A 26,029-nucleotide genomic window follows, 5' to 3' on the forward strand; every position below is an offset into this window, starting at 1 on the left:
TCTGCTTTACTATCATACAGAAAACAGGGCACTACCATACAAAATCTTGTTGTCAGTCTTTTTCAAGTAAAAAAATAAAAAGAACCCCTACACACCTTTAAGTATTGGCATTTTGCAAACAAGCATATTGTGTTTTATAAAGTACAATACTAGGAGAAGCACCATAGATATGTTTTCACTACAGAGTTATCAAGACAAAGTACAGTGTGGTCCAAGTCCGTATAATTTTCTTCAATAAGATGTTGTTTTAAAAGCTTATAGCCAGGACAGTCATTTTAAAAAATATGATATTTTTAAATCAAGTTTTAAGTGCAGTGCTTCCTGCTGAATTCATAACAGGCCGTGAATGAAAAGTATAACCAAAATGAGACATTGTTTTCATACATCTATTCAATGCGTCATAGATAATAAAAGCAATAAATATATTTAAATATATGTATATTTATTTTATGGGGATAGAATAGAATAGAATAGAATAGAATAGAATAGAATAGAATAGAATAGAATAGAATAGAATAGAATAGAATAGAATAGAATAGAATAGAATAGAATAGAATAGAATAGAATAGAATAGTTGGAAGGGACCTACAGCTATCATCAAGTTTAACTTCCCAGCCACCTCAGTGTACATTTTTGGTCAAGTTTTTACTTTGAAACTATCTTACTGTTGATTCACTGATGAAAAAAAAAAAAAAAAAAAAAAAAAAGTGTTGTCTGAAGTTCCATTTAATTATAAAGACATCAACTAAAATCTGGGACTACAGTAACATTAAGGCTTGTGGGGCAAAGATGAGAATGTGCAGGGTGTGGGGGGAGTGTGCGTGGGCTTCACTGGCCAAGGTTAACTCTGCTGGGACAGGTAGGAATCCCCTCTAGGTAAGCCCCTTTACCTTTTTCACATTTTTAGCTCTCTGGAGAGGCAGGTCCCTAAATATCAGAAAGAAAAGCAGAATTCTGTATAACTCTGGCTTCTGATGCCTACCAATAGTCAACTCCTGTGTCTCCATGTAAGAACAGAATTTAATGAGCAACAGGGAATAAAAACTGAAGAAAAATCTGCACATTTTTCCTCCCTCTATATGGAATAATACGAGTTCCAGCAAAACCACTAACTACTTTTTTCGAACAGGGCATTTTTGGGAAAAATAAAAATGAAAATTAATTTTTAAAATGATTGAACAATACTAACAGGATATTCCCAAAGAATAATACTAGCAGGATCAGACAATTAGAAGAAGGAATGAATATTCAATCTCACTGCTGCTGAGAACATAAAAAATGCCAGTCTTTTCACGTGAGTACTGAACTTGATCTGCTTATCCTTTGTTTTCAGCTCTGACCAATGTTTTTTTTTTTCTTTCTGCTGTTTATACTATCAAGGTTTACACATTTTGCATAAACAGGGAAAGAAGACTGGAAATATAGCAAGTGATGGATGGAATAAATTAACAAAAGGGAATTATGATTCTTTGGATGAAAAAGTTATTTTTGAAAGATGAAAGACAGGGAAAGAGCCATACAGAAGAGAAGTGCACAATAAGAACATGATGTATAAGGACAATAAGAAGAGGTGAAAGCAAATTAGGGGAATTTTCATGGCTCAACAGTGACATGCTATTGATATCGCACAGAAGAAAAAGGAGGAAAAAAGGACTAAATTCAGAAATGGAAAGAAGAAAGAATAAAATGCAGAAGAGAGCGCACTGATATATTTGGGAACATTACCACCTTCTTATTTTATAATTAGTTGTCACATAGATCAATGTGTTCTACAAAGCTGCACCTACTTTGGCAACATACTAGTGAAAAGTAATTTTGTATTTTCTTCAGGCTCTGAGTATACCGTGTGAGGATCCTCAAGGGAACCTGGATGTCAGCATCAAATAACTTACTGCAGCTTGATATAGGAGCTAACAACCGGAGCCATATAAAACAAGCAAACAAAACCTTACTGGTAAGCTCCTATGGAAAGAACAGCTCAGACAGCTCCTAGAGGCATAATATATATGCGTGCCCAGAGTGTTTTTACACAAAATTGTTACCATCGACTCTGTATGATTTTTATTGCAGCTTTTGATTTGTGCCAGCAGCACTTTACTGTCAGGAGCACTAAAATTCACCCAAAGATATTTACGTCTAGAAATGCATCTAGGAAAATGGTTATTTCCATTAACAGTACAGCCAGCAAGTAATTCATTAACAAGACAGAATGGAATATTAATCATACCATTCTGTGTCTCACAAAGGAGGAGAAAATACAATATTTTCAGTGTTGTGTGCTAAAATCTAGTACCTAACACCTGCCTATTGTGACAAATATTTTCAAAGGAGCTCTTTTAGATAACTTCCCATTTGACTGCTGTGAATCTTGCATGTCAGACACCTCCAGATTGAAAAGGCAAGAGATGTTTATTTTAAATGGTCAAAAGCAGTTTCCAGTAATAGTAGGACAATAACCAAACCATTAAAAATCCGTGGAAGTTATATGGAAAAAGTATTTATTGGGGCTAGAAATTATAGATGCTTTCATAACACAACATAACGTTCAATGTGTATCATGGGATATAGCAGAAGCCCGAGGAATACCCTGAAGTACTGACGCTGTTAGTGCCCAGTGTACTGCTGTTTTGCATGCTATTTACTTGGAACTGCTCAGCTGCTAACAACCCTACAAAGAGCAAAAGGCAATAGTTGTCCTCTCTGCAAAGTCTATGTTATAATGTGAAGCAATGGCCATAGGTTACAGAGCACTACTGAGATAAAATGACATCTTTTTGTAGCATAAATTAACACAAAATTCTTACCATGATATTGGACAATTGGTAAATAAGCTTTCATCCCAACATTCTCTTCCCTGATCACAATGATATTACTTCCCAACTTTTCACTTTCTTCCAACACAGGTATCAGCTCTGGGTTTTCCACAGACAGAAGGCCTCAGAAGGAATGATGGGGAAGATGCAGGCTCAGTAGGTTGCTGTAAAATCACCTGACTGTATCATCAGCATGTAAGAGCCAGGTTTACCATGCACTAGTAATTTTAGTCTCCAAAAAATACATACAATAATTTTGTCTACCCTTTTATTCCAGTCTGGTTCCATTTCAGTGAATGACAATGGGAAAAGGTATTTCTTTCTGCTGTAGTCACTCACATGGTAAGAATTGAATGAAGAACCCTTTCACATCCTAGACTTCCTGCATAACTGGACACATGCAAATTTGTGTGTACTTAGGGCACACCATTTTGACATTTTTTCCAAATGGTCATACCCAGATTGTTGAAAAATATTTTATGAGAGTTCAGTTGTGTTAGGTGTGAAAACAGACAGGCTGAAATGTGCAGAGATGTAGTGTGTTTCTGAAATTAAACTACATTGCCAAAAAATTACTATTAATTTTGTCTCATGTTGCAGTACCCAGACTGATGATGTCCTTTCTCTACAAACATTGATCTAATGTCTTTTCCCTTTCTTTTCACACTCTTTTTGAGGAAAGTCTACTTTCTTGGCTTAAAAATTCTTAAGTATTTGAAGGGATGAAATAAGTTACATTTTGAGTCAACCACTCTCATCTTGAAGCATTAGTAACTGTTCTAACACTGGACTCTACATTTTAAATTGATTAATTTTCTTCTGCCATTATGGTGTTTAAACTGGCTTCTGCTGTCACCAGCTCATGAGAAGGCATGTACACTCACAGGAAGGTTCAACAAAGAGATTCAGCTACTGATAGCTGGCAAATAGGGACCCACTAAAAAGACAAAAGGACTGATGATCATGTTGTTTTACTTTTGTGGGTAGTGTCTAATAGCTTACTGGCCTCCAAAGGTGAAAAATGACATTCTAGTGAGAGCAGAAAATTGTGAATCTTTAAGCCAAACATTTAAGTAGCTCTGAATAACAAAGCTATAAGGAGTGCCACTGGGTTTCAGACAAGTGTTCTTGGCCAGGCGAGAGAACACAAGATGGAGTAGCTGATTTTCTTCTCTCATTAGGAAAATATACCCTAAAAACATATCACCTGCTAGGATCAAAATGTTTCTAGATTCATTTACTCCATTACCCAAGTGAACTCTCTAGAGGATTAAGCAATAGTTTCCCAGCCTCACACGGACCAAAGCTAAAAGCTTGGTAAATACTAGTTTTATCTCACAAACCATAATTTTTAATTGCTAACACACATAGGAAAGGCATAATCCTCCACTGATGATATCATAGTCTATTGCCATGGAAATGACTGCAATATCATAAACACAGGTTTAAGATGACCTCACTTTCATAGGAAAGAGGGAAATTTCGCTGGAATGTGAATGACATTGGGAAGAAACACAGAGATACCATACAGTGAAAAACTCTCTTACTAGACAACAAGTAGACTTGCAGCTGAACAGAAAAAAGGTTCTCCTGCCCAAACAGTGTGTTACTGCTTATGAACCTTTGAACAGAGAGCCCTCTGAACTCCTGTCAGGGTTCCCCTTTGTAAGTTCACCACACCACAGAGGAGTCAAATCCCTGCCCTGACAGGCGTACAGTTTAACCACAAGAACATGAACAAAGCATGGTTATGAGAACGCAGTGAAGGATCTCAGAGCAATGTTGTAGCTGGAATGCTTCCTAGAATGAGTAAGTATTTTAGAAGTGGGAGGAAGAGAACTCCACAGTCTCTTGAAGCACACAAAATAACATGAAGTCAGACTCAAATGCAGAAGTACGATCTCAGTGTGGCAAGTGCTAAGCATTTTGGCATCAGGTCAGGAAAATACATATATTTAACCTTCAGCTCAAAGTACTCTAAGAGGCGTCAAACAGCTCAAGCATTGAAAGCTGAAATTTGTGTGTAAGCTTTGTGTTGCCATGAGTTGGGAACGTTGAGTACTGTACCAGACCCCAAGTCCAGATGAGAAAAGAAGCTTGAACTGAGAAAAGGGAGTGGAGAAATGTACAAAGTGATAATGATCTCACTTAAGAAGAACCTTTTATCTTGAAGGATCTCAAAGCAATTTACAAACTTAAGCAGACCAGACACTGCAGCTGGTAGGAACAGAAGCAGACAGCTGGGAACTCATTCATGGGAAGGAGGAGGTAACAGAGGACCCACTTGGTGTCGTATCTTCCAAAATCCTGCTGCTGGGAGAAAACAGGAGGACTAGAAGAGAGCCTTTCCCTGAATTTTGCCATGCAGCCATGACAGAAAATTGCAGAAAGCAAGCAGATAGGCAGAGCTGACAGAAAGAGATGCAGAAAAGCAAGGGGACTTTTGGACAACTGGGGACCTGTCACTGTCAGGACTGTAGTTTCCCTGCTTTTTCTCAACTTCAACTCTTTAGGTAGACTCTTCACATTTTCTGCACGTCATTCCTATTATTTTTGCCTCTTTTAATACCTTACTCCAATTCTCCTTATTTATTTCTATCCTTTTACAAAGCAAACTGTCATTCTTCCTGTCCTCAAATTGCAAAATGTTTTCCTAATGCACAGTAGGGTAAATAATGCTGCTCTTGGTGACTTGAATTCAGGTACTACAGATTTAACTTTAGCTCAAAAGCACTTCTTTAGCTCAAAAGCACTACTAAATACGTACTATTAAAACCTATCTAGATAAATGAGTCTAAAAAACAAGAGTCATATTAGTTATTGCTGAAATGGAATTGCCTCTGAAAGTCAAACCAGTGCCTAATTACAGTACACAGTAGCATAGGACACCAAATGAAGACACCAACTGAAAGGGCGGGGGCATTTCAATGAAATAGAATCCAGAAAGCAATACTTTTGTTGTGCTTAACTTAAAAGACATTGTGTGACCACTTTCACATTCGTATTTCCCAAGACTTTTAAAACTTCCACATTTCCATTTAGGAAGGGGAGGAAAAAACCCATTTTCATGGATAAAAGCCAAAGACAAGGGCTGAGCAGGTGTTCTAGCACCACCAGTCCTTTTCAGAGAGGGCCCACAGCATCCTCTGTGGCATAAACAACAGTTTCTTTCAGAAGGTGCCAGCTGGGATCAATGGCGCACTGTCTCTTGCTTGGGGTTCATAACCTTAGTTGCAAATGCAGCTCTTGTAATGAGTTAAAAAAAGTCCCTGGTGGCCTTGCCCTAGTTATTTTGTGTTAATTTAAGAAGCACCCAAGCAGACATTTTCCCTCCTTTTTCCCTCTTCAATATTTTGTCATTTTTTGTTAGAGGAACTTTATTGGAAGCTTTTCAAGTCCAAACACCAAATACCTTAAACATGCTAGAATATTAAACTGTGCCTCACCCTAAAATAAACTATCACTCAGATTTTGCTGGAGGACAACAATTTAATTTCAGTTTGCAGCAGTGAAAAGCTTCTTCTGACATGAATGAGCTTGGACCAGGCCCCATATCACCAGTGTTTGGGCCAGTAGAGATACTCAAAAGCTGTATATGTACAGAAGACAATTTTCTTACTGAATGCCATTACTGAAGATTTAATCAACTTGATTTTTATCCCATTTTTCTTTCTGGGCCCCCAAGACACAGCTTTCTTCCTGTCACAGAACAGAAGGCAAACAGAAGTTTCTCTAAACATTTAGGTTCTCTAAAATCAGAGCAGAACAACAAAATGCCGAGCCTGTACATACTGCATTTAAAATGCACCCAAACTTTGCTAGGTCAGAGAAGAAGACAAGGGGCAGACAGCACTGGGTCTGAAATCAAGCCCAGATTTTTCACTCTTACATAAATAAAACAATTCACAGATGACACATTCTCTCATGCCTTGATGTCTTTCAGTGGATCCAAAGATTAATTTCTTCAACTGGACTAAGCTTGTATTCCTTCACAGTTGTGCTTTCCCATGCTGCTGGCAATGGCAGATTGACTAGAATGAGGAGTGGCTGCTGCAGGGAAAGCATTACAGATAAAAACAAAAACACAAATGAAATGGATTTGAAGGACTCTAGAACACTGCATTGCTAGGAGAAGCTGAAGATTAAAAAATATCAAAACAACGTAAAACCATTAAAAGTTGGTGACATGCATGATACACGGTGGAGACAAGAACGTGTATAAGATATGGAAACAAAGCAAAAAAGAAAATGAAGTCATATGCAAGACTTCCTGTGATCACTCAAAAGAAATGTAAGAAAATTCCTTTTTCACAATGCCACCAAACAAAGTCTGCCATTATTGTTCCACATACTGCACTTCTGAAAAAGAAAGTAGTCACAGTTTTGAACCATGGACATTTCCAATATGCCAATGAGCCATTTACTTCAGCATTGCAGACAATATTCACCACTGGAGACTGAAGACACAGAATCTCACTCACAAGCTACCTTTGCCATTTGGCCCAAGCAGAGGTTGTGCTCCACTAGCAAAGAGGATGTGATGTGTTGAGGATGTTCATACCTATGTGCATCTGTCACCGCTGTCCAGCTGCAGATCAGCAGAACAATACTCTGTATAGAGCTCAGTGCTTTCTCTACCTTGTCCTTCTGTCTTGCTGAATGCTTACAGTCAATCAGTTTAGTACTTGCAGTAATTATTAACAGTGGTTGCTACAATAGGGGGCTGGAAGCAGAACTTTTAATTCTACTCCCTAAAGGGAGTGAAGAAACGTGATTAAAGAGGTCCACAGAAAACTAAGCCCTGAAATTCTGAACATTCTGAAAAATGCAGTTTTCCACTATTTGGACTGTGGTGTCATTCTCTTGAGTTAAACTGAAAGACTGTTGTTGTTGTGACTATCCAAAGACTGTTTTTCCATCTTACATTTTGTTCTATGCTTCTGCTGTTTTCAATTGCCATGCCAAAGCTTCTCCTGTTTATTTTAATTGTTTTAGTGTGTCTGACTCTCATTGGTTTATATGTTTAGTCTTGTCCTGATTTAATATGAATTAAAATGCCAATGCCCCGACCAGTCTGCAAATATGAGTCAGAAGAGAATCTATTTAAATAATACTGTGGATGGTATCCATCTGGTTTGTTATCTAGATCATATAGAAAAATGCTGTTTTTGTTTTCTACTATTATTGCCTGCTATTGCCAATGAAATGTTGATTGTGCTTGTGACCACAAATATGTTTTGCTCCTAGCCCTATTAAGCCAGAAGAGTGTGGTTTACTGCATGTATGTACGTGAGGCTGTTTTGATCATATGAAGTTCACTTTAGAAAACCCACATTCTGCCACTGCAGCGCTACAGGACAATGAGAAAAGAATTTCCAATGAGAACAGTGTTTTAAAAGCAAACCACTGCCCTTTCTTTTAGAAGAATTTTAAGACACACTACCCTTTCTTCTGAATTTGATTATTTCTCAGAATTATATCTGAGTATCTCTATTCAACCAAAGGTTCCTATCCTTTTCTGTCTTGGTCATTATATAAGATTCAGCACATTTCAAATTGTACATTTCATTTCACACAGAGGTTACACTTCTTTAAATCATTAATTTACTGCATTGAGTAAAAAAATTATATGCTAATTTATTTTAATGGTGAATCTGGCTACCATACGTTCAATGGTGGCTTGAAACTTTTTGGTACCTTGCCTCTACAGATGTGGGAATGCTTAACATTTAAAATCTGCCACTACTATTTCAAGTCTGACCTTGAGCTTCTAGCTCTCCAGTCAGAGGGCCAAGGTTGTGTCCTAAAGGGTCCAGTATTTTACCACTTCGAGTTACAACACAGCATTGTCCAGATATGGCAGAGTTTCAATCAATATTATTATCTTCTAAGAAAGATAGGCTTTAGTGTTGAGTGGTGAATATGAACACATTACTAAACATAATGTATATAAAAATGTGTCTGACTTCCTCAGTGACTCTCACAAACTTATTCTGTCTCCTCCAAACGGGTGATAAGCATTTAACATGATCACTCTTGTCCATATCTGTTATAAACTGAAACATCAGCACAAATGACAAACTCACAAAACCTCCTTCAAAAAAACCTCAGTGCTCCTTCATTCCAGCTGAAATGAACCCTGGCTTTAAATCTAGAATGTGTGGCCCCCTCTAAACCCCATATACAAAGACAGTCATGAGTTATGCTCCTGGGACTTAATCCTAACCCTTAACCTGACAGTTTAAAGCTTGTTTTTAGTTTCCTGTTCCACCTAGGCACAATCAAGCCTACTGCTTAGTACTTTCCGGTAATTTTACCCAGATTTTCCTAACCCAGGATACATTTAAACAATGTCTGCATAGGTCCTACATGGAAATTTTGGTTAGATTAAACTCTTGCCAGCTAAATTTAAACAGAGTGTTTTTCTTATTTTATTAAGTGCCTGAAGTTGTGTGCTAATAACAGAAAGAAAGATGCTATCCCATCTTTTTCAACTGAAGCAGATTAGCTAATCACTTGTAAAAAGCAGTGAACTGCTCCTTAAAGAAGAGGCTTATAATGGTGTGTCAGATACGTGATAGCATTTCTACAGTTTATGAAACCCTCTCAGCTGATTGAAAAGTGAAACGGCTTTTCTTCAGCCACTTAATCTCAGTGTAACAGCATCTGTCACTCCAGCCCATGGTGTAAATTCTGCAGTCAAAAAAAAAAGTAGGCTTTCTTGTTTGTTTGTTTGTTTAAGTGGCAAGAAAAGCCCAAAGCTGCAGTTGTAAGCAATGCTTGAACTGGCAGACAGTTTTTTGATGACTTTTCCCCCCACCTTTTAGACAGATAGGAAAAGGAATGTCTTGAGGTTAGAGCACCAAGTGCAACGTCGTAAGCATCTGAGAGCTCATTCACACGTAACGTCAAGATCAGTTCCACAGTTCTTACTCTGACTTACAACTAGTCTCCTTGGAAAACTGCCAGTGTGTTCTGCAATTTACACAGAGCATTAAATCTTTCTGACACAGGTTCTATGATTATTTAAAGGGCTTCATCATTTCTGCAACACAAATCTATGCCTAAGCAGGAGTCACTCCTCAGCATCCTCTAATCACATATTCTGTGCTTTCTTGACCCACAGGCTTTGGTAAAATTGTCTGCTGATAAAGGACACTTTTTAAATTGCAGAATTCCTAGCAGGACAAGCTGATGAAGCTCAGATACATACACTTCAAATCCTATTTTAACCAAGTCTGCATATAGAGTATGGAGGTGTGTTTAAAATAGTGCAACTCAAAGACTGATTCGCAAGTTTACAGGGACTGACAAGGCCAGCCAGTTCAGGTTAGAATTTGCATCATGAATTCTTGTAATTTTGTTTGAATTCTCCTGTTTTTCAGTATTAACTACAAAGCCCAGGCAACTGGAACCAAGAGCTTTCATGAACTTCTGTACTTCAGTTTTTCTAAGAAGTTTCCAAACCTTACCTATGTACAAAAAAGAAAAAAATAAAAAAGACGATGAGACTAAAGTATTTAATTTGAAAAGCAAAATGCTCAGAAAATGAATAAAGAGATATTAAGATAATTTTAAAACCACTTTAAATAATTAAAAGATAGCTTTGGAGTGCAGAGCTGCTAAATTTTTGAGGGTTTCCTATATGTATTTCTTGATATGCTTGGATATGAATGCCTTGGGAAGCCCTCCCCCCTCTTTCCCTCAATCTCATTTCAAGGTGTCACACGAAATGTTGTATGCAAGTAATCAACTTACAACCTACTGATCCATGGAGCTAACTTTGGTTTGTTTGCAATATTAACCTTTCTCGCTTTTTCAGTGGAGACAAGTGTGCTTTGAACTGAAAAGGTGCTACGGTTGACCAGCTTTACTTCCATGAAGCCGTTTCGGAATCCTTTGCTGATAACGAGTATCAGAGCTCCAGGTTTCCCGTGCGGGTGCCCACGAAATGCAGTTTCCCGGGCCAAGGCCAACACCGACCCACCCGGCACAGCTGAAAACACAAACCCAAGCCTCTCCTCTCTCCAGTCACAGACAGATGATCAAAGCTCCGGCACGCAACACGTTCAAACCTCTCCCTGTTCCCACACTCTTCTTTCAAAGTTATGTTTGCAACTGACATCACCCGGGCGCAGCCGCCCCCCTTCAGTTTCAGAATCCCAGAATGGATAAGGTTGGAAGCGACCACAGTGGGTCACCTGCTCCAATCTGCCTGCTCCAGCAGGGTCATCCCAGGGCACACGGCACAGGATTGCACCCTGACCGTTCCTGAACGTCTGGGGTGATGGAGACTCCATGACCCGTCTGGGCAATGTGTGTCTGTGCTCAGTCCTTTGCTCTGCCGCAGCCGCGGTTCCCGCTGCCCGGGGCCGAGCGCTCCGCCCGCCGCGCCTGGCGCCGACCCCGCTTCTGCCCTCCCGGCCTGCGGAGAGACGTGACACCGGCCCGGCTGGCCCGGGGAGGCCCGGCGTGCCTGCGCTCTTCCCCGGGCACCGTGACGCCCTGCGCTCCCATGACCTCAGGGTCGCTCCGCCCAGCGCGGGCGGAAAACCCCCATCCAGTACTAACCTGACCAGGTCGGTCATACAGGATCCCACCACCACAACCTCCGCGGCCATGGCGCCGGGGCGGCCCTTGGACCCTGACCCCGACCCGCCCCGGCCCCGCCGCGGCTTCACGGGTTGCCATGGGCGACGGGCTGCCCGCGGGGACCTTCGCCCAGCAGGGCTGTCCCTGCCGAACGCCTGCTGCCACGACCGCCCGCTTCCCCTCCGCCGCGCGCCGCTCCGACCGCGACCGAACCGCCGCCCCACGCCCTGCGCGGCGGCACGGCCCGCGCAGGCACTTGCGGCGGACGCCAATATTGGGGCGGTGAAGACCCCTCCGGGCCGGGTGGGAGCGGCGGCGGCGGCGCGGGGGGAGCGGAGGCGCGCACGGCGCGCGGCGGGGCGGGGGCGCGCACGGCGGGCGCGGGGGCGTGCACGCCGTTGCCAAGCGGCGAGTTCCGGCCGCCGTAGGTAATGGCGGGGCCGGGACGGGCGGGATGGGGCGAATGAGCCGGGCAGGGAGAGCGGGAGGGAGCGAGCAGCGCCACAGCCCTTCCCGGGACAGCGGCGGGCGGAAGGGGGCCCGGTGCCGGGAGGCTCTGGCCCGGAGCCGGCGGAGGCCCGTGTTAGCGCCGCCGCTGGGGCGGGGCGGGGCGGGAGCGGCGCCGCGGGTGGCGGCACCGGCTGGGGAGGCAGCGGGGCTTGGCCGGGGTCAGCCCAGAACGGGAGTGGATGGACGGGAAGTTCCCCCTGGACGTGGGGAAGAGCTTCTTCGCTTTGTGGGTGACCGAGCACTGGAGCAGATTGTCCAGAGGAGGTGTGGAGTCTCCCTCACTGGAGATACTCAAGAACTGCCTGGACACAATCCCGTGCCGTGTGCTCTAGGATGACCCTGCTTGAGCAGGGGGCTTGGTCCAGGTGACCCGCTGTGGTCCTTTCCAGCCTTACCCGTTCTGGCATTCCGAGCGTTCTTCCGTGCCAGGGCTTAGGTAACTTCGGCGCTGACCCGGGCTCCGCAGGGGCACACTGCTGATCCCATTCCGTGGATGTGTTGGGGCACGGCTGCAGGAGGCGGCGGCGGCCGTGGGTCCCCTCCTTTCCCCGCTCACACCCAGACAAATTCCTGCCGCCCGCCCCCAAAGTGAAAACCACACAAGCAGCTTGCTGACGGCCACGCCAAGGGGGTTAGACAGGAGAGGTCCTGTCACGTTTTCAGGTCTCCATCACTATATTCACCTTTTCCTTTTTAAATCTAATCGTCATCCCCGTATTGTATGGCATCAGAGTATCTTGCATCCCGACTCTCTGGTGCCCAAAGCAGTGCCCGGGACTTCCTGGTTACTGTGAAGCCTGTGTAACATTAGCCCGAAGTCACAGTGATAGCCAGCTGAATCTGAGGATTCAACTATAAGTTCGTTTGCTTCTTTCAAAGGTTTTATTTTGGGAGGGAAACAGTCCAGTGAATTTTGTTTTGCTCAATTCCCCTGAGTTTGTTTGTGTTCAGTTTCCAGCAGTGTGGGAAACAAGCTGAGAAAAAAAAAAGTATATGACAACTGAAATTTACCAGGAAACTGGTACAAATTGTGTTCTAGTTTGTAAAGCCCTTTGTTTACAAAATAAATCAGTAAGTTTACTTGATAGCAACCCTTTAAGTATTGTGTACCTGGCTTGTTAATAAGAAGATATTGTTATTTTAAAACTGATGCAATAAAATACAAAAAAATGCCTGACAGTCATTTAAATCTTGTTTTGACAATATCTGCAAATTTTATTAACAAAAATACAACAAATCTCATTTTAAAGCTCATTTTGGAAGGTGTGTCTGTTCAGCTGTGATCAGCAGCTGTATCACGTGTCTCAATTTCACTCTCATAACACAGTCCCCTTAAAATGTGTCATGATCAGAACCAATTCTGTGATCTTCATGTATAACTTCAGGATTGCTGGAAGGATAGCTTGGTTTTTAACATATTCTCGTGGTTTAAGAAGTTCTTAACTTCATCAGTCCAACTGCCCCCTGCTTGAAATTACTCTTTGCTACAGCAGGGCTGGCAGACTGAAGTATGTGCCCTGTTGTAACCACTCTTGCACAAAGTATTTTAGCTTAAACTAATTTTTATTAGGGTTCAATCTAAGCCATTGGACTTTGCACTGAAATTTGTCAGGTATGGGCTTGTGTTCTCTCTGTCCCTCTAGGGAAGAATGAATAAAGGTGAGCAGGCAGAATTTTTTAGTAGAAAAGTAGCAAACTGGAGGTAGTATCTTAAATTGCTATAGTTGTTTGCTAAACAAACTTAAGATGTCAATTAGACAAATGATATATGAGAACACATTATGTGTCAGGGCATGGATACTTAGTCTTCAGCTTCTTCTCTGCCATAAAATGCAGGAGCCAGTGTATTAAAGATAATTACTGTTTTTAGGAAGTTTTACTTTATTAGTCTTTCTGTTTGCCTCAAAGTGCCTGGCCTTTGCTTTATTAAGATACATTCTGAATATCTAGGACAAACACTCTTGAGCGTTGCTTCCTGCTACTCCAGTGTGAATGGCTTTCATGAGAACAGAATGTTGCTCCCAGTTACAGAGATTTTGTAGATTCTGTAGACTATCCATTAGTTACTAATTAATGCTTGTAGACTGAGTGTGAGAAACAACAGAAAATTGCAATTATTGCCATGAGTTGTTCACACTTGTTATAGAACACTTACTAATACAGCAGTCCATATGCAGCATTTTTAAGAAAGTGAATGCAGTATGTATTAGTATATTAGTAACGAAATGGTTATTTTTAAAAATATTTTTTATGCTTGTGGGCTATGTATGAGCTCTTCAGTCCCACTTATCACTGGCAAGTTCACTTTATCTTCAGTCATTTGCAGCCTTGTTTTCCAAAATTAACTAAGTTCAGTTAATTTTCATATGAAGCTCTGAGCCTTAGAATGTGATCAAATACGTTAACATTTTAATAGGTTGGTTACCCTTCTTTTCTCCCCTTTCTCCTACCACACTCTGTTGTCCACATACTCTAGTCTTTTCATGGTGCAATGACTTAAAATGTGTGTCTGCTCAGTTTCTGTATTTCATCTAGAAAGCAACAGGTTCCTAAAGTGTGCTAAATTAATGGCCTAACTGGTTTAAGTTAAGGTCATGCAATTGCAAGCAATTCTGAACAAGCTGTGCTTAAAATATGTGTACATCAGCTTCCTGATCTGTTATTGTGAAAGAGGATTAAGATGCCTTTCAAAGAGTGTGGTGACACCACTGAGAGAAAAACAGAGTTAGCTTTGAAAAGGCATCATGAAGTCCTATAAATTGCTACCTAATGAAGTAGTGTAAAAGTAAAACTGATTGTAGGCACAAGTGCTCTTAGAAATTGCAGGTAAGCATACAGAGAGGTATCAAATTCCTGGACCATTGCAATTAATGTAAGTTCCACTGGTTTCAGGGGAAGCTGAAGAAGTGTGACTTGTCAGTTACAGACTGACTGGGAGAATGCCCACAAGAAGGGCTAGGCTGTGAATTTCAGAGTGGCCCTCAATTTTATGTCTCTTTCTCAGAGTGTTAGGGCCTTAATTATAGATGGCTAGGACATAATTCTGGCTTTATGTTGATACTGAATAAACAGGCTTCATTGAATGTTGCAGAGGTGAGAAGAAAAAGTCTTACCTGTGTTTATTTTTTCTCTATAAATCTGTGCACAATTCAGTTACTCCACACTCCAGATCTTTTGCATGCTTAGCTTTTTTTGTGTTGATGTTTGCAGACTACATGCGAATCTCCATCAAATAAGTAGGATATTTTTAAATTTTATTTTTTCCCTTTGCAGCTCAAGACAAAAGGAAGGAGGAACATAATAAAATGTCACCTGAAGTGGCCTTGAACAGAATTTCTCCAGCACTTTCGCCCTTCATTTCCAGTGTGGTCAGAAATGGAAAAGTAGGACTAGATGCTACTAATTGTTTACGGATTACAGACTTGAAGTCTGGGTGAGTTCCTCATCCAAAAAGAGCACCCAACCCCTCTCAGTTAAGATGTCTTTTCAGAACTGAGTTTTATTAGGTTCCTGTGTTTAAGCATTTTGAACACAGCTGGAGTTGATACACTAGCTGACATACTAGTTACATTATTTTTTGTCTTGCTACCATTTTGTCATTTGGGAGACTAAATTTGTCATATTTTTGGCAATAATAATCTTGTTAAGACAATCTCATCGCTGCCACTTGACAGTGCTGGTTTTCAGCAGTGAGATAGTTACAAACACTTTTTTCTCTTGTTTATGACTTGCTTAGTCAATCTTCTCTGTAAACCAAAAATTGAAAGACAAATTTGTGTGACCTTACCTGTGGTCATGAATTTGCCAAGCCAGAAGAAAAAGTAACTTTTCCTTTATCTGGCTTCCATCAAGTTCAGTGCATCAAGTGGCTGTAGGGGCCAAATGTTTGAAATAAGCCAAGCTGCTCCTTTTATTTTTAATTCTAGATGCATTCAAATTAGTTTTCAGGTAGTAATAGAATTTTGGGATTTGCATATGCAAACCGACTTTGGTGTATAACCTCTGTGACTAATACATGAGGAGAGTGAAATGTTTAGATGACACGTCAGAAATTGCTTTATTCTTATAGAATTGAGTATCTAACAGCATATTTTTGATTCAGGTTTGTTGTTTTTTTTCTGCTACAGAAGCTCAGATTGAAATTACTTTTGCTTTAGATATACAAATCATCTTGTTTTTACAAACTGCTGGTTTGTGTATCATTTTCAATGATAGCATAATAAAAATATCAAAAGATGTTCAGAACCACCACAAATCACTGTTGTTTAGAATACAGTTCTGCTGAAAACTTTGTTTAATGTGCTTCTGAAGGCTGTTTTATTATGGTTTTATTAAGTGCTTCAGAGGTGCTTTTCTGGTTGTAACAATGCCTTTTCAGGAAGGAGGTTTGCATTCTAGGGTTAGTTTGAAAGGAACCATTCCTGTGAGGTGCTGGGACAGAGTACAGATTTACATGGAGGGCTAAGAAGCCATGACTTTGTTATTAGTGTTGACTGGTTTGACATTTAAGCTTGCAAATTACATAAGACAGGCTGAGCGGTTCTGCATCTGCTGCTGTCATTTCATGCTAGATCTTGCTTTCCTTTGAAATAGTCTTCTAGGAAAGCTGTGCTGGGAGCTCTTATATTTTTCCAGTTGAAATCTAAGAGAAAGGAATACAATGAAAAATAGAAAGAAAACACAATTGTTTGTTGAGAGGTAGGTAAGGGGTTTGCTCTCTACCCACTGAATGCTTATGCTGCCTGCATTTAAAGTAAAAGATTAAAATAATAAAAAGTGATGTTTTCTAGTTGATTCTTTTGATGGATTTTTTAATAGGTCTCTAAGGTTTTTGACCATTGATCCTGCCAAGAAGATTTTGTATTTGCTTTGTTAAAACCTGAATGTTTTCCAGGAGTTTATTCTTTTAAAAACTAAAAGCTGCCAGGGGCTGCACCTTTCACTCAAACCCCATGATTCAAATTGTATAGTACCTCTGTTAATGTGGAGTTTGCACACAAGTACAGCACCTGATAGATGTTGTCTCAGAGCTTGTTTGAAGACATTGGCCCACCTAAATGCACATGTTAGAAATACCTTTTTCCTTCTTCTGTAACATAAGCATAAACCTCATTCTTTATGTTGAATCTTTGTTTTAGCTTGAGGTTTTTAGGAGATGAAGTCAGGATAATCAAGATTCTTCATTTATTTCAGAATTATTTTGAAGGTTTTCTTTCTTTGGTGCAACTAGTTTCTTAAAGCCACTGCTCTAAACAGAATTAATTAACAATTGCTTGGAATTTCTTTGAAATGAAAATTTCATATGTGTTTTTAGGAAAGATTTTTATTTGTTACAAATAAATTGTTTGTTATTTATAACAGGAAATTTTGAATTTATGTGTTAATGTGGGTATAAAGAATTCTTGTGATTTAGTGCTCTGTGCTATTGCTGCACTGGTAAAGAGTGCAAAGTTACTTACCATACAATGGATGAATCACAGTATTACAGAAATGTGCCTTCCATAACTCAGGATCTAGTTCAGTGCTCCTTCACCTTTGAAACAGGAGCTTTTTGATGCTCCACAGACTGTTTCTCAGAGTCTCATGTCAGCTGATAAATAAAAAAATCCCCAACCCACAGCCTTGTTAGTAGATTTAAATTTGTTGTTGCATACTGATGGTAGAGGAAAGCTTTGTAGGTTCAAAAATGCATTGAAGGCCATTGGCCTATTCTCCTCCCCTGTCCTCACATCACCAGATGATCCAAACCCCTGTATACTTCCACTTTCATTACACTTTTTTAAAAAGAAACAAAATAACACAGAAAAAATAATCAGAAGAGGCAAACGTGGGTGGTATCAACATGAAGAAACAGAACCCTGAGGCCATTGAGGTTGGACATAAATGGGAAGAAAATAAGGAGAACTATTTTTAGAGAAATGGGAATGAAGTTCAGGATATCAATTGCAAAACTCCCTTCAGTTTCAATGGGTTGAAATCAGGCTTTAAATTTAGAAAGTGGAACCAAGCAGGTTTAGATCAAATGTGCTGGATTAAATGTTTGAAGTTAGATAAAGAGTCTTGTTCACAAATGAATATGACCACTTGGGAGTACTATCAGTTCAGCACCTTTGCTTTTGAATAGTGATTGTACATTTATTGACACGTGACAGGGGTTGTACAAATGCTAGTCTGGGCTGTTAAAACCCTAGCCTAGCTTGAGTTTATTACAGAACATGCAAATGTTTTCTGCTTTAACTGGTATGTTATGTGGAAGATCTTTAATAATAAATAAATATAGTTTTACTGTAACCTTTAAAATCTCATAATATTTAAGGTAATCTCAATAGCTATTGATTTTGAAAACAGAAGCATTTGTAAGTTTCTGGGGAGGAACTATATGGTTGTTCCACTGTCACATACTACACTGTTACTCTTAGAGAAAGTTAGGAGTTACTGTTGTTATACTCCTTCTCTAATGAACCATTTCCATTGTATAGCAAATTAAAATGTTCAAACTGAAGATCCATCCATTCTCAATTCTTAGGTTTTAGAAACAGGAGCTGTGATGATGATATGAAGGAATGATGGTAACATACTGAGTAAAGTAGTGCTTCTAAGGCTTTGCCCACTCAGAGCCTTGGTTTTGACATTCTCAGAAGTGGAAAGTGTTTCCTTTCTGTTTCACCGGTAGAAGATCAACTACCAGATTTTAGCCTATCATATCAGTTGATTTAGATTTGTAAATGGCAAGCATATTAAGTCTTTAATTATTTGAAAAGTCAATCCATATGTCAGATGGTTTTAGTAAGGAACTTGTTTTGCACTTACTCTGACTTATTGCTGAGATTGACAACTTTTGTTGTGTTTTATAAACTGTATTAAAGAGCTGATGTTAGATGTATGAAGGATGATGATATGTTAATTTGCTTTCCTTTCAAGTGTGGGAGGGAAATATGTCATAGTAAGGAAATCCTATTGTTTTGCAGTCTTTGAGTATGTAAATGTTTTATAATAATATGTTACAGTTTCATAATGTCTATGTGTTTTACAAACTTATTAGACAGTACCAGTCTCATAAGACACATATATTTACATCTGTGATTAGGATATTCAGGACCAAGTACTATTTATAGAATTTATATGGCCCCTGCTGATGCAGACCCCCGAATGAAGCTCAGTGATATGGCATAACAGAAAAGAAAGAAACTCTTCAACAGAAGTACTAATAAAAGGTTAGGTGGCCAAGTTTTCTTGTGAATGTGGCCCCATAGTGAACAAAAGTAGAACTGGGGTGTAAGGTCATGTCTGAAATATAGCACCTTAAGCAGCGTTGATTCTGGTGATAAGGAAACCCTGGCAGGCGTCTTGTGTTGCATTAATAAAAGACATTCTTCAAGATGACAGAGTAGATGAAGGCATTTTTAACTCTTGCATAGGTTAGTACTTTGTTCTAGACCCAAAGAAAATACTGCTGCCACTTGAGTCAATGCCATTTATTGTATCATTCAGTTAATCTCTACTAGTGTGTCTTTGAAATACTGACCCATCTTAATTAGATATTAAAATCTACTCATCACCAACTGAATTGTGGCTGAGGCATTTTTCTTAGCATTTACACATATAATCATGGGAAAGATGTTGAATAGGGAAAAGTGATTATTATGTAGATTTAGAAATAGAGCATATTTTCCTATGTGAAGGGTGTTTAATTGTTGTATAATGTAGAATCCAGTTATTTAAGAGACTGCTGCTTTTCCTATGGTGCGTTACAAGAGTGAAAGACACAGTTGTGGTGGTCATTGCCTTTGAGAACTCTTTTTCCCCCCTACAGCTGTTCATCAGGGCCCATGCTTGAGCTTCAGATTATGCTGCAAGCCTATTCTTCTTACTCAACAAACTTGATTTTGTTTTTTAAATTACTTTGATGTGTTCCACCAGGCAAAATTTCAAAATGAATACAGTGATTTAAAGCTGCATATATTAAGATTCTATTTTTTTTAGATATCCACTCATAACAAAATTTAAAATTTCATATTTCCATGGTTATATTTACTCCATATTTATGAGAAGATTAATTGTTGAATTTTTATGCAAGTGGCTTGTAGTAAACCATGTTAGTATTTTGTTCTTTTCACTTGTCTTATTCACTATTGATTTCTGCCTCTCTGCTTGATATTGACCTATGTGTGCAAGTAGTTACGTTCCTGCAAGAAACCTATATGAAGAGTGGTCAAAAGAATGTAATTGTTTCTGGAGTAAATTTCAACACAAAAATTTCTTATCAGGCTGTAATAAGATATTTATAACTTTATTGCCCTGCTTCCTAGGAAGCAGTGGTGATTTACTTTTTTTCTGTTATCAAGTAGACTGCAATATGCTTTGGTATTTCCCTTTCTTTTGGGCATTTCCCTTTTTAAAGTAAATATGCATTTTTATGTGCATATTTTGTGAAATAATGTTGATTTTAGCTGAGAAATACTATTACAGTACTGTAGCAGTTATTTAAAGCTTTTGCTTGATCTTTTGCATTTGATTAATTTAAAGTGAAAGATTCTACTTCAGTTACTTGAGGAAGGTTCATATCCATCATTCACATTGGTGTCTGTATGTAATTTTTTAACATTTTCAATTTGTTTATTTATAAAGTTTAATGAATCTGACTCTTCTGAACACATGTAGTATGAAAAGCTGTTTTTAAAAATAGCTATGTTTTGTTCAAAGTGTGTACTTGGAAGGATGTGACAGTTTCTAGGAGAAGTGTGGTCTTGTGAGTCCTTTACTACTGTATTGGATAAGTTGGGTACTGTTGCCTTTTCACAAAGTAGTTTGTTTCATTCCAGTTTCTGATGACAAATATAGTTCTTCACTGCAAAGAATCTTATTACTAAAAGTTTGTTATCTCTCAAGTGAAATGTAAAAGGCTGAAGCTCTGATGGGACAGTTTGATAGAGTTGGTGCTGGGGAGCAGCACTTAGAACTTCGAACAGCAGTTTTTCTGTGCTGGTTAAAAAAGTCTTGATTGTCTCCATGATTGCACTCTCCTACATTTGTTTCTGAATGATTAAAAAACAAAGGCAAAATGTCTGTCTGGTAAAAGGTTGAAGTGGAGGGCATACATTTGGCAATGGTTTTGTAAATACTCTCCACAATATTTGGCATTCTTTTTACACCAGTTTTAAACAAGGTGCTTGAAGTTGTTCAGAATAAAAAAGTTTGTGTTTGTCAGTTTCAAGTGCTATGACAAAAAGAAAGGAATTTAAAAGTAAAGGCAGCACTAGATAATTGCAGTAACTTGGTCTCTCTTTTAAAAGACTACATACATTTTCCTGAGATTTTTTCAGTTTAAGTGCTGCATAGTATATCTTTGCTGGTATTTTTAGATGGTACAATGAGTAACTTCCTCCTGTTTGACCTTGAAGAAGGTAAATGCCATATTTATCACATTTATCATTTAATAAAAATGAGAAGAAATTATTTGATACAACTTTCTTTTCTGTGTAAAGAGAGCATCACATATGTAGTACTGTGCCAAAAGGTGTACCTTAACAAGGTGTTTAAATGTGGTTTTGCTGTCCATATCTTGGGAATTCGTTGAATGTTTCTTGAAAATGGGGCTTGTGTTAGTGTAGGTCTATGCCCAGGTCTTTGTGTTGTAACACATACCTCTCATTTCTTTGCGTTGTGCATCGCTACAGGAGAAAAAATTCTTAACACTTTATTTTTTTTGTTATAAAGACCGCTAAAATCTAATAACTGGTATCCAGTCCAATTTCTTCACTTCCAAATCCTTGCATTTGTTTAATGTGAACTGAACAGAGCTTTAGCATGTGTCTTGGATGCATATTGCATTTCACCAGAAGCTGAGAGCAGCTCACTTTTTTTTTTCTCCTTCATTAGTAGAGAAGAATACTTTCCTGGATAGGTGGTCAGTAAATTCCTCCAGTCTTACATATGCATACATATTTCTTGTATGCCTGATTCTCTCATGTGCATGTATGTATACATGGCATAAGATTAAAAACCTAATGTACATTTGCGATGAAGCTGAAGCAAACTACTGCATATTTTGTGTTTTGGCTTTTTTGTTGCAGACATTGTCTGATAAAATTAGGGGCTTTAAAAGCATAGCAGATGATCAGAGGCTTTGTCATGACAGATCAGTGTGCAACAGTGTTGAAGATCAATCTCTAGAAATAAGAATGAATCATGAAATGTAATAATTCTTTTTAATCTGTTTCTTGATTTACAATCTTAGGTATTGGCATTGCACTGCCCAGTGTAGACATTCTTTGAAGCAGCTATTCTCTAACTGAAAGTGAGCATCTCAAAGAAATACTTAGAGCTGTGTGTGCAAATTAACAGAGTTCAGTTCACTCTTGAAGTTGATGTTTTTATTGAAGATACTAAGTTCAGTCCGTGAGGTAAAAGTAAGCCTTCTAACTAATCCATAAGAAAGTAAAAGTCAATAAAAGGGAACAGACTTATTTTGTCTTTCCTGAGAGAAGGGAATTTGTGTCTGAGGCAAACCACTCCACAGTGTAGGCCACAGGTTCTTTTCTCTGTAATCTGTGGTATATGACTGAAAGGATAAAATTAGACAACTAGGACTGAATATTTTTATTACTGTAGAGTTAAAGAATCCCAATGATAAAATTGAGTTAATTAGGGGAAATTGCAGAATTTCATTATGGGAAAGAAAAAAAAAAAAAAAAAAAAAAGAGAAGCCAAATATTAATCCCTCTGAATTTACATTGCCTAAAAATCCCAACCCCAGATTCCTGTGCATCACTGTATTAATCACTGAAATAATACCTTTAAACCAAAAATGCAGCGTAGTAGCGGTTGCTCTGTTTTGGATGCTCCATTTTTTATTCACTAGAAAAACCTGATTAGATTGGTCTTGTTTATAGTTAAGGCAACCAGTGACCTTACAAAATGTCTCTTCTTTCCCTCTTTTTCTACTCCTTCCTCTAGAATGTTGGTTTCAGTCTCTTCAGTAATTGTAGGTTTTTTGTGCACTTCAGCCATGGATTTTTCTTTTGGGGGCGGGGAGAGGTGGAACGGGATGGGATGTGGTGCTGGTGTTAGCAATATATTGTTTCATGTTCTTTGTTAAGAATACTTCTGTACTGAGAATTCTTTTAACTAATAGATGGTGATTATCTGTCCTGTTTTCCAGACTGCCATAAGTGCTAGTCCTAAGCCTTAACTTGAACCCTGTGAAGGTGACATGGTTTCAGGGCAATGCAAGCAGGCAATGAAGACATTTAGAAGGAATCATTTCCTCAGAGATTTCTAGTGGTGTAGTGTCTTCCATGTACATGACTTTGTTTTAGTTTTAACCTTTTGCACATAGGCAAAATTCAGTTCAATTAGATTAGAGTGGGGGAGAACTTAGGGGTGTAGGGGGGATACTAGAAGTGGCATAATGACAGGTCAAGGCATTTGTGGTGTGCTGGGGACCCAGACTTACAAGAACTCAGGGTAGACTGGACCCTCTTTACACTGGGATCTAAAGGTGACTGTGCTTGTAAATAGTCTTGTCATTGCAGGAGGTCCTACAGGGTTTTCTGTGCCTGCAAGGCTGATAAGAGATGAGCCAAGCCTAGCTCCTGCTGTGATGCTGGGGGAAAACAGGAACTAGACAGTGAGGGCAAGGACAAACATTCGCAGGGAAGAAGAGGATTTTTTTGACTGTCATCAAGAAAAATGTACATGGAGCTCCTTTCTTTAGGTGTAGTTAGATGGAATCATGGGAAAGATGATGCTTAATTTTGTGCTTTATGGTCTAATCTTGAAAATAGTATTAGCACTGCTGAGGTGGCTGAGGTGAACTGAGAGTATTAATGTGAGAATGAAAAGTTAGGGAAAGAAAAGGTGGTCTGAGGGGTTCTGGAGCAAGCCTTCTGGAGAAAGTGTAGTATGCAGCCCTGTGGGGTTTGCTTTCTGCAGGTGCAGTTCTATGGGGTGGTCTGTTGTAATTTTACCTATGAATTTTCTTTTCCTTCTGATCTTTTTAGTCTACTGCATATCTTTACTGCTGTAATTGGTCTAAAATAATGCTAGAAATAGGAGATCTACTGATAAATTTATTCAGGTGTTTTCTTTTCATAGGCTGTATCTCCAGTCTGGTAATATTTTGTATAAATATACTTAATCTGAAGTTGCCCTTTTGAATATGGGCCAAACTATGGATTTATGTTCTAGATGTGATGATCCTTGCTTGAGCTAACTTTCATATCCAAAAAAATGAATTCATTATTGTATTAACATAAACTTCTCCTGAGTCTGTAAATTAGGAAGTCTATTAATATAGGCATATGTGATCAAAAAGATCTAAAATTCTGCAACTAGAAGAAAACATTGAAAGGGAAATGCAAACTATATAGGATTACTGGATCCCTCCTAATATCCATAGAATCAATGAATGGTCTGGGTTGGAAGGCACCTTAAAGATCATGTAGTTCCAACCCCTGCATCCTGGGCAGGGACATGACCCATTTATTGTTTATTTAGTATTTTAAAAAGTGAAAATATATGAACACGGATAATGATTTTAGTCCTTGCGATTTTTTCCTGATACCAATTCACTGCATTTTCCAATAAAATGGAATTAATTACTTTGAAAATGGATTAGGAGTCTTTATGTCTACTGCAGCCAATATTGTGAGCAATCCTACATAGCTTATTAAAGGTGATGTTTATAATAGCTCGTTTTTTGTGATTTGCTGTATGAGTATGCTTTTTCTGTGAACACTGAAAGGATATGAAACTCCAGGTGGTTGACTGTAATTTCATACTTGGTGAAGAATGGTTCTCTTTTAGAGTAATCTAAAAGTAAAAATGTTCCCTAATTCTATTTTTCTTTCTCCAGAAATGGAGTTCACTTTAGTGAACAATAGGAATAAAAGATGTGACATGTTATTAGGTTGTAACTCATTGCAAAGTAATAGATAATTGAATGGCAGCTGTGAAAATCTGAAACATGGTTTGAATCTGTCAGGAGGGGAGGGAGATGAAGTAAATCCAAAGGATGCATCTGCCACTCCCTCATATTCTTCACTAGAAATTTGCTTGTGAGTTCCAAGAATTTGGGGTACAGCTGGTCTTACAGTATAATGAAGAAGTGCCTTTTCCTCCCGTGAACAAATGACAGTTTATGATATTCACTAGTTCATTTACCTGAACATACTGTACTAGACCGTATAAGTGTTGTCCCATCACAATCGTCTTAATTTCTGTTCAGTTTTTGATCATTCCCTCATTAAAATTTCCATTTTCTGTTTCTGTTCCATTGTTTGGAGGCATGTGTGTACTGTGTGTAGTCTTTTAAAAGAATTACATGCAATTACCAGAGTATAAAAGATTTTGCTTACAAAGGGAATCAGTTTGATTATCAATGTTTCTAAAGCATATTTGTAAAATATATTTTGTTGAAAACTTCGTCAATGCTTAATTATTTTTCTTAATTAGTATCATCATTAGCTGCCTGAGACCTGGTAATAATGATCTCCCACTCTAAACTAGATATTTTATGAATCAAAAGTTGAGATAGTTTCAGAGCTTTTTTTTCAAGTCCACTTGCAAGTACAGTAGATGTGGTAATTCACTTTTTTTTTTTGTGGTATCACCTTTCAACCTGTCCTGCTATGGTGACTGGAAAAGAGCTGTTCTAAACCCAACCTTACTGGATTAAATGAACAGGGAGTTTGGTGCTAAAAAAATACCAGAATCATGTGATATTTATATGTATTTTCATTTAATGTAGAAGTTCTTTGAGATGATTTCAAAATATGTGTGTATATAGGTGTGCTTCCTCTGTTTCCTTCAGAGAGGCTGGGCTGGACATCTCCCTCCAGCAGAGGCAGACGTGTTTTGGTACTGCAGAACTCCTGCCACAGGACTCAGGCAGCTCTGAAGGAGATTTGTAGTTCTAGAAGTCCCAAAGCTCTCCCCACCTACAACATCTGCTTTGGCAAACCCTCACTCCTATTAAGAAAATCTGCATTTTCTGTTAATATACAAGTGCTGTATTTGTTTTACTAAGCCATAAGATACTTCTATATAGTGTTTCCAGTGAAAGCAGATTGCTGGCTGCTGAACTGATTTTAAATTGTTATTTGAACTTTACT

At 38.9% G+C, this 26,029-nt stretch overlaps 2 protein-coding genes across 3 annotated transcripts in view; one reads left to right on the forward strand and one right to left on the reverse strand.

The window, feature by feature from the left end:
• The window catches only part of RBKS (ribokinase), a 71,017-nt gene extending 59,499 nt beyond the window's left edge, over nt 1-11,518 (reverse strand). The window contains exon 1 of one of the 2 annotated variants that reach the window (XM_079298013.1): nt 11,385-11,518. In XM_079298013.1, the coding sequence (XP_079154139.1) occupies nt 11,385-11,434 (50 nt within the window). In that variant the 5' untranslated portion in view covers nt 11,435-11,518. The remainder of the gene's footprint in view (nt 1-11,384) is intronic. The other variant, XM_079298014.1, reaches the window with a different exon arrangement.
• A 163-nt stretch (nt 11,519-11,681) lies between these two features.
• Nucleotides 11,682-26,029, forward strand: part of BABAM2 (BRISC and BRCA1 A complex member 2) — a 161,967-nt gene continuing 147,619 nt past the window's right edge. The window contains exons 1-2 of the mRNA XM_079298010.1: nt 11,682-11,833; nt 15,189-15,348. Coding sequence (XP_079154136.1) covers nt 15,221-15,348 — 128 coding nt within the window. The 5' untranslated portion in view covers nt 11,682-11,833; nt 15,189-15,220. The remainder of the gene's footprint in view (nt 11,834-15,188; nt 15,349-26,029) is intronic.

The sequence above is a fragment of the Erithacus rubecula genome (genome assembly GCF_903797595.1).
Source record: "Erithacus rubecula genome assembly, chromosome: 2".
NCBI lineage: Eukaryota > Metazoa > Chordata > Aves > Passeriformes > Muscicapidae > Erithacus > Erithacus rubecula.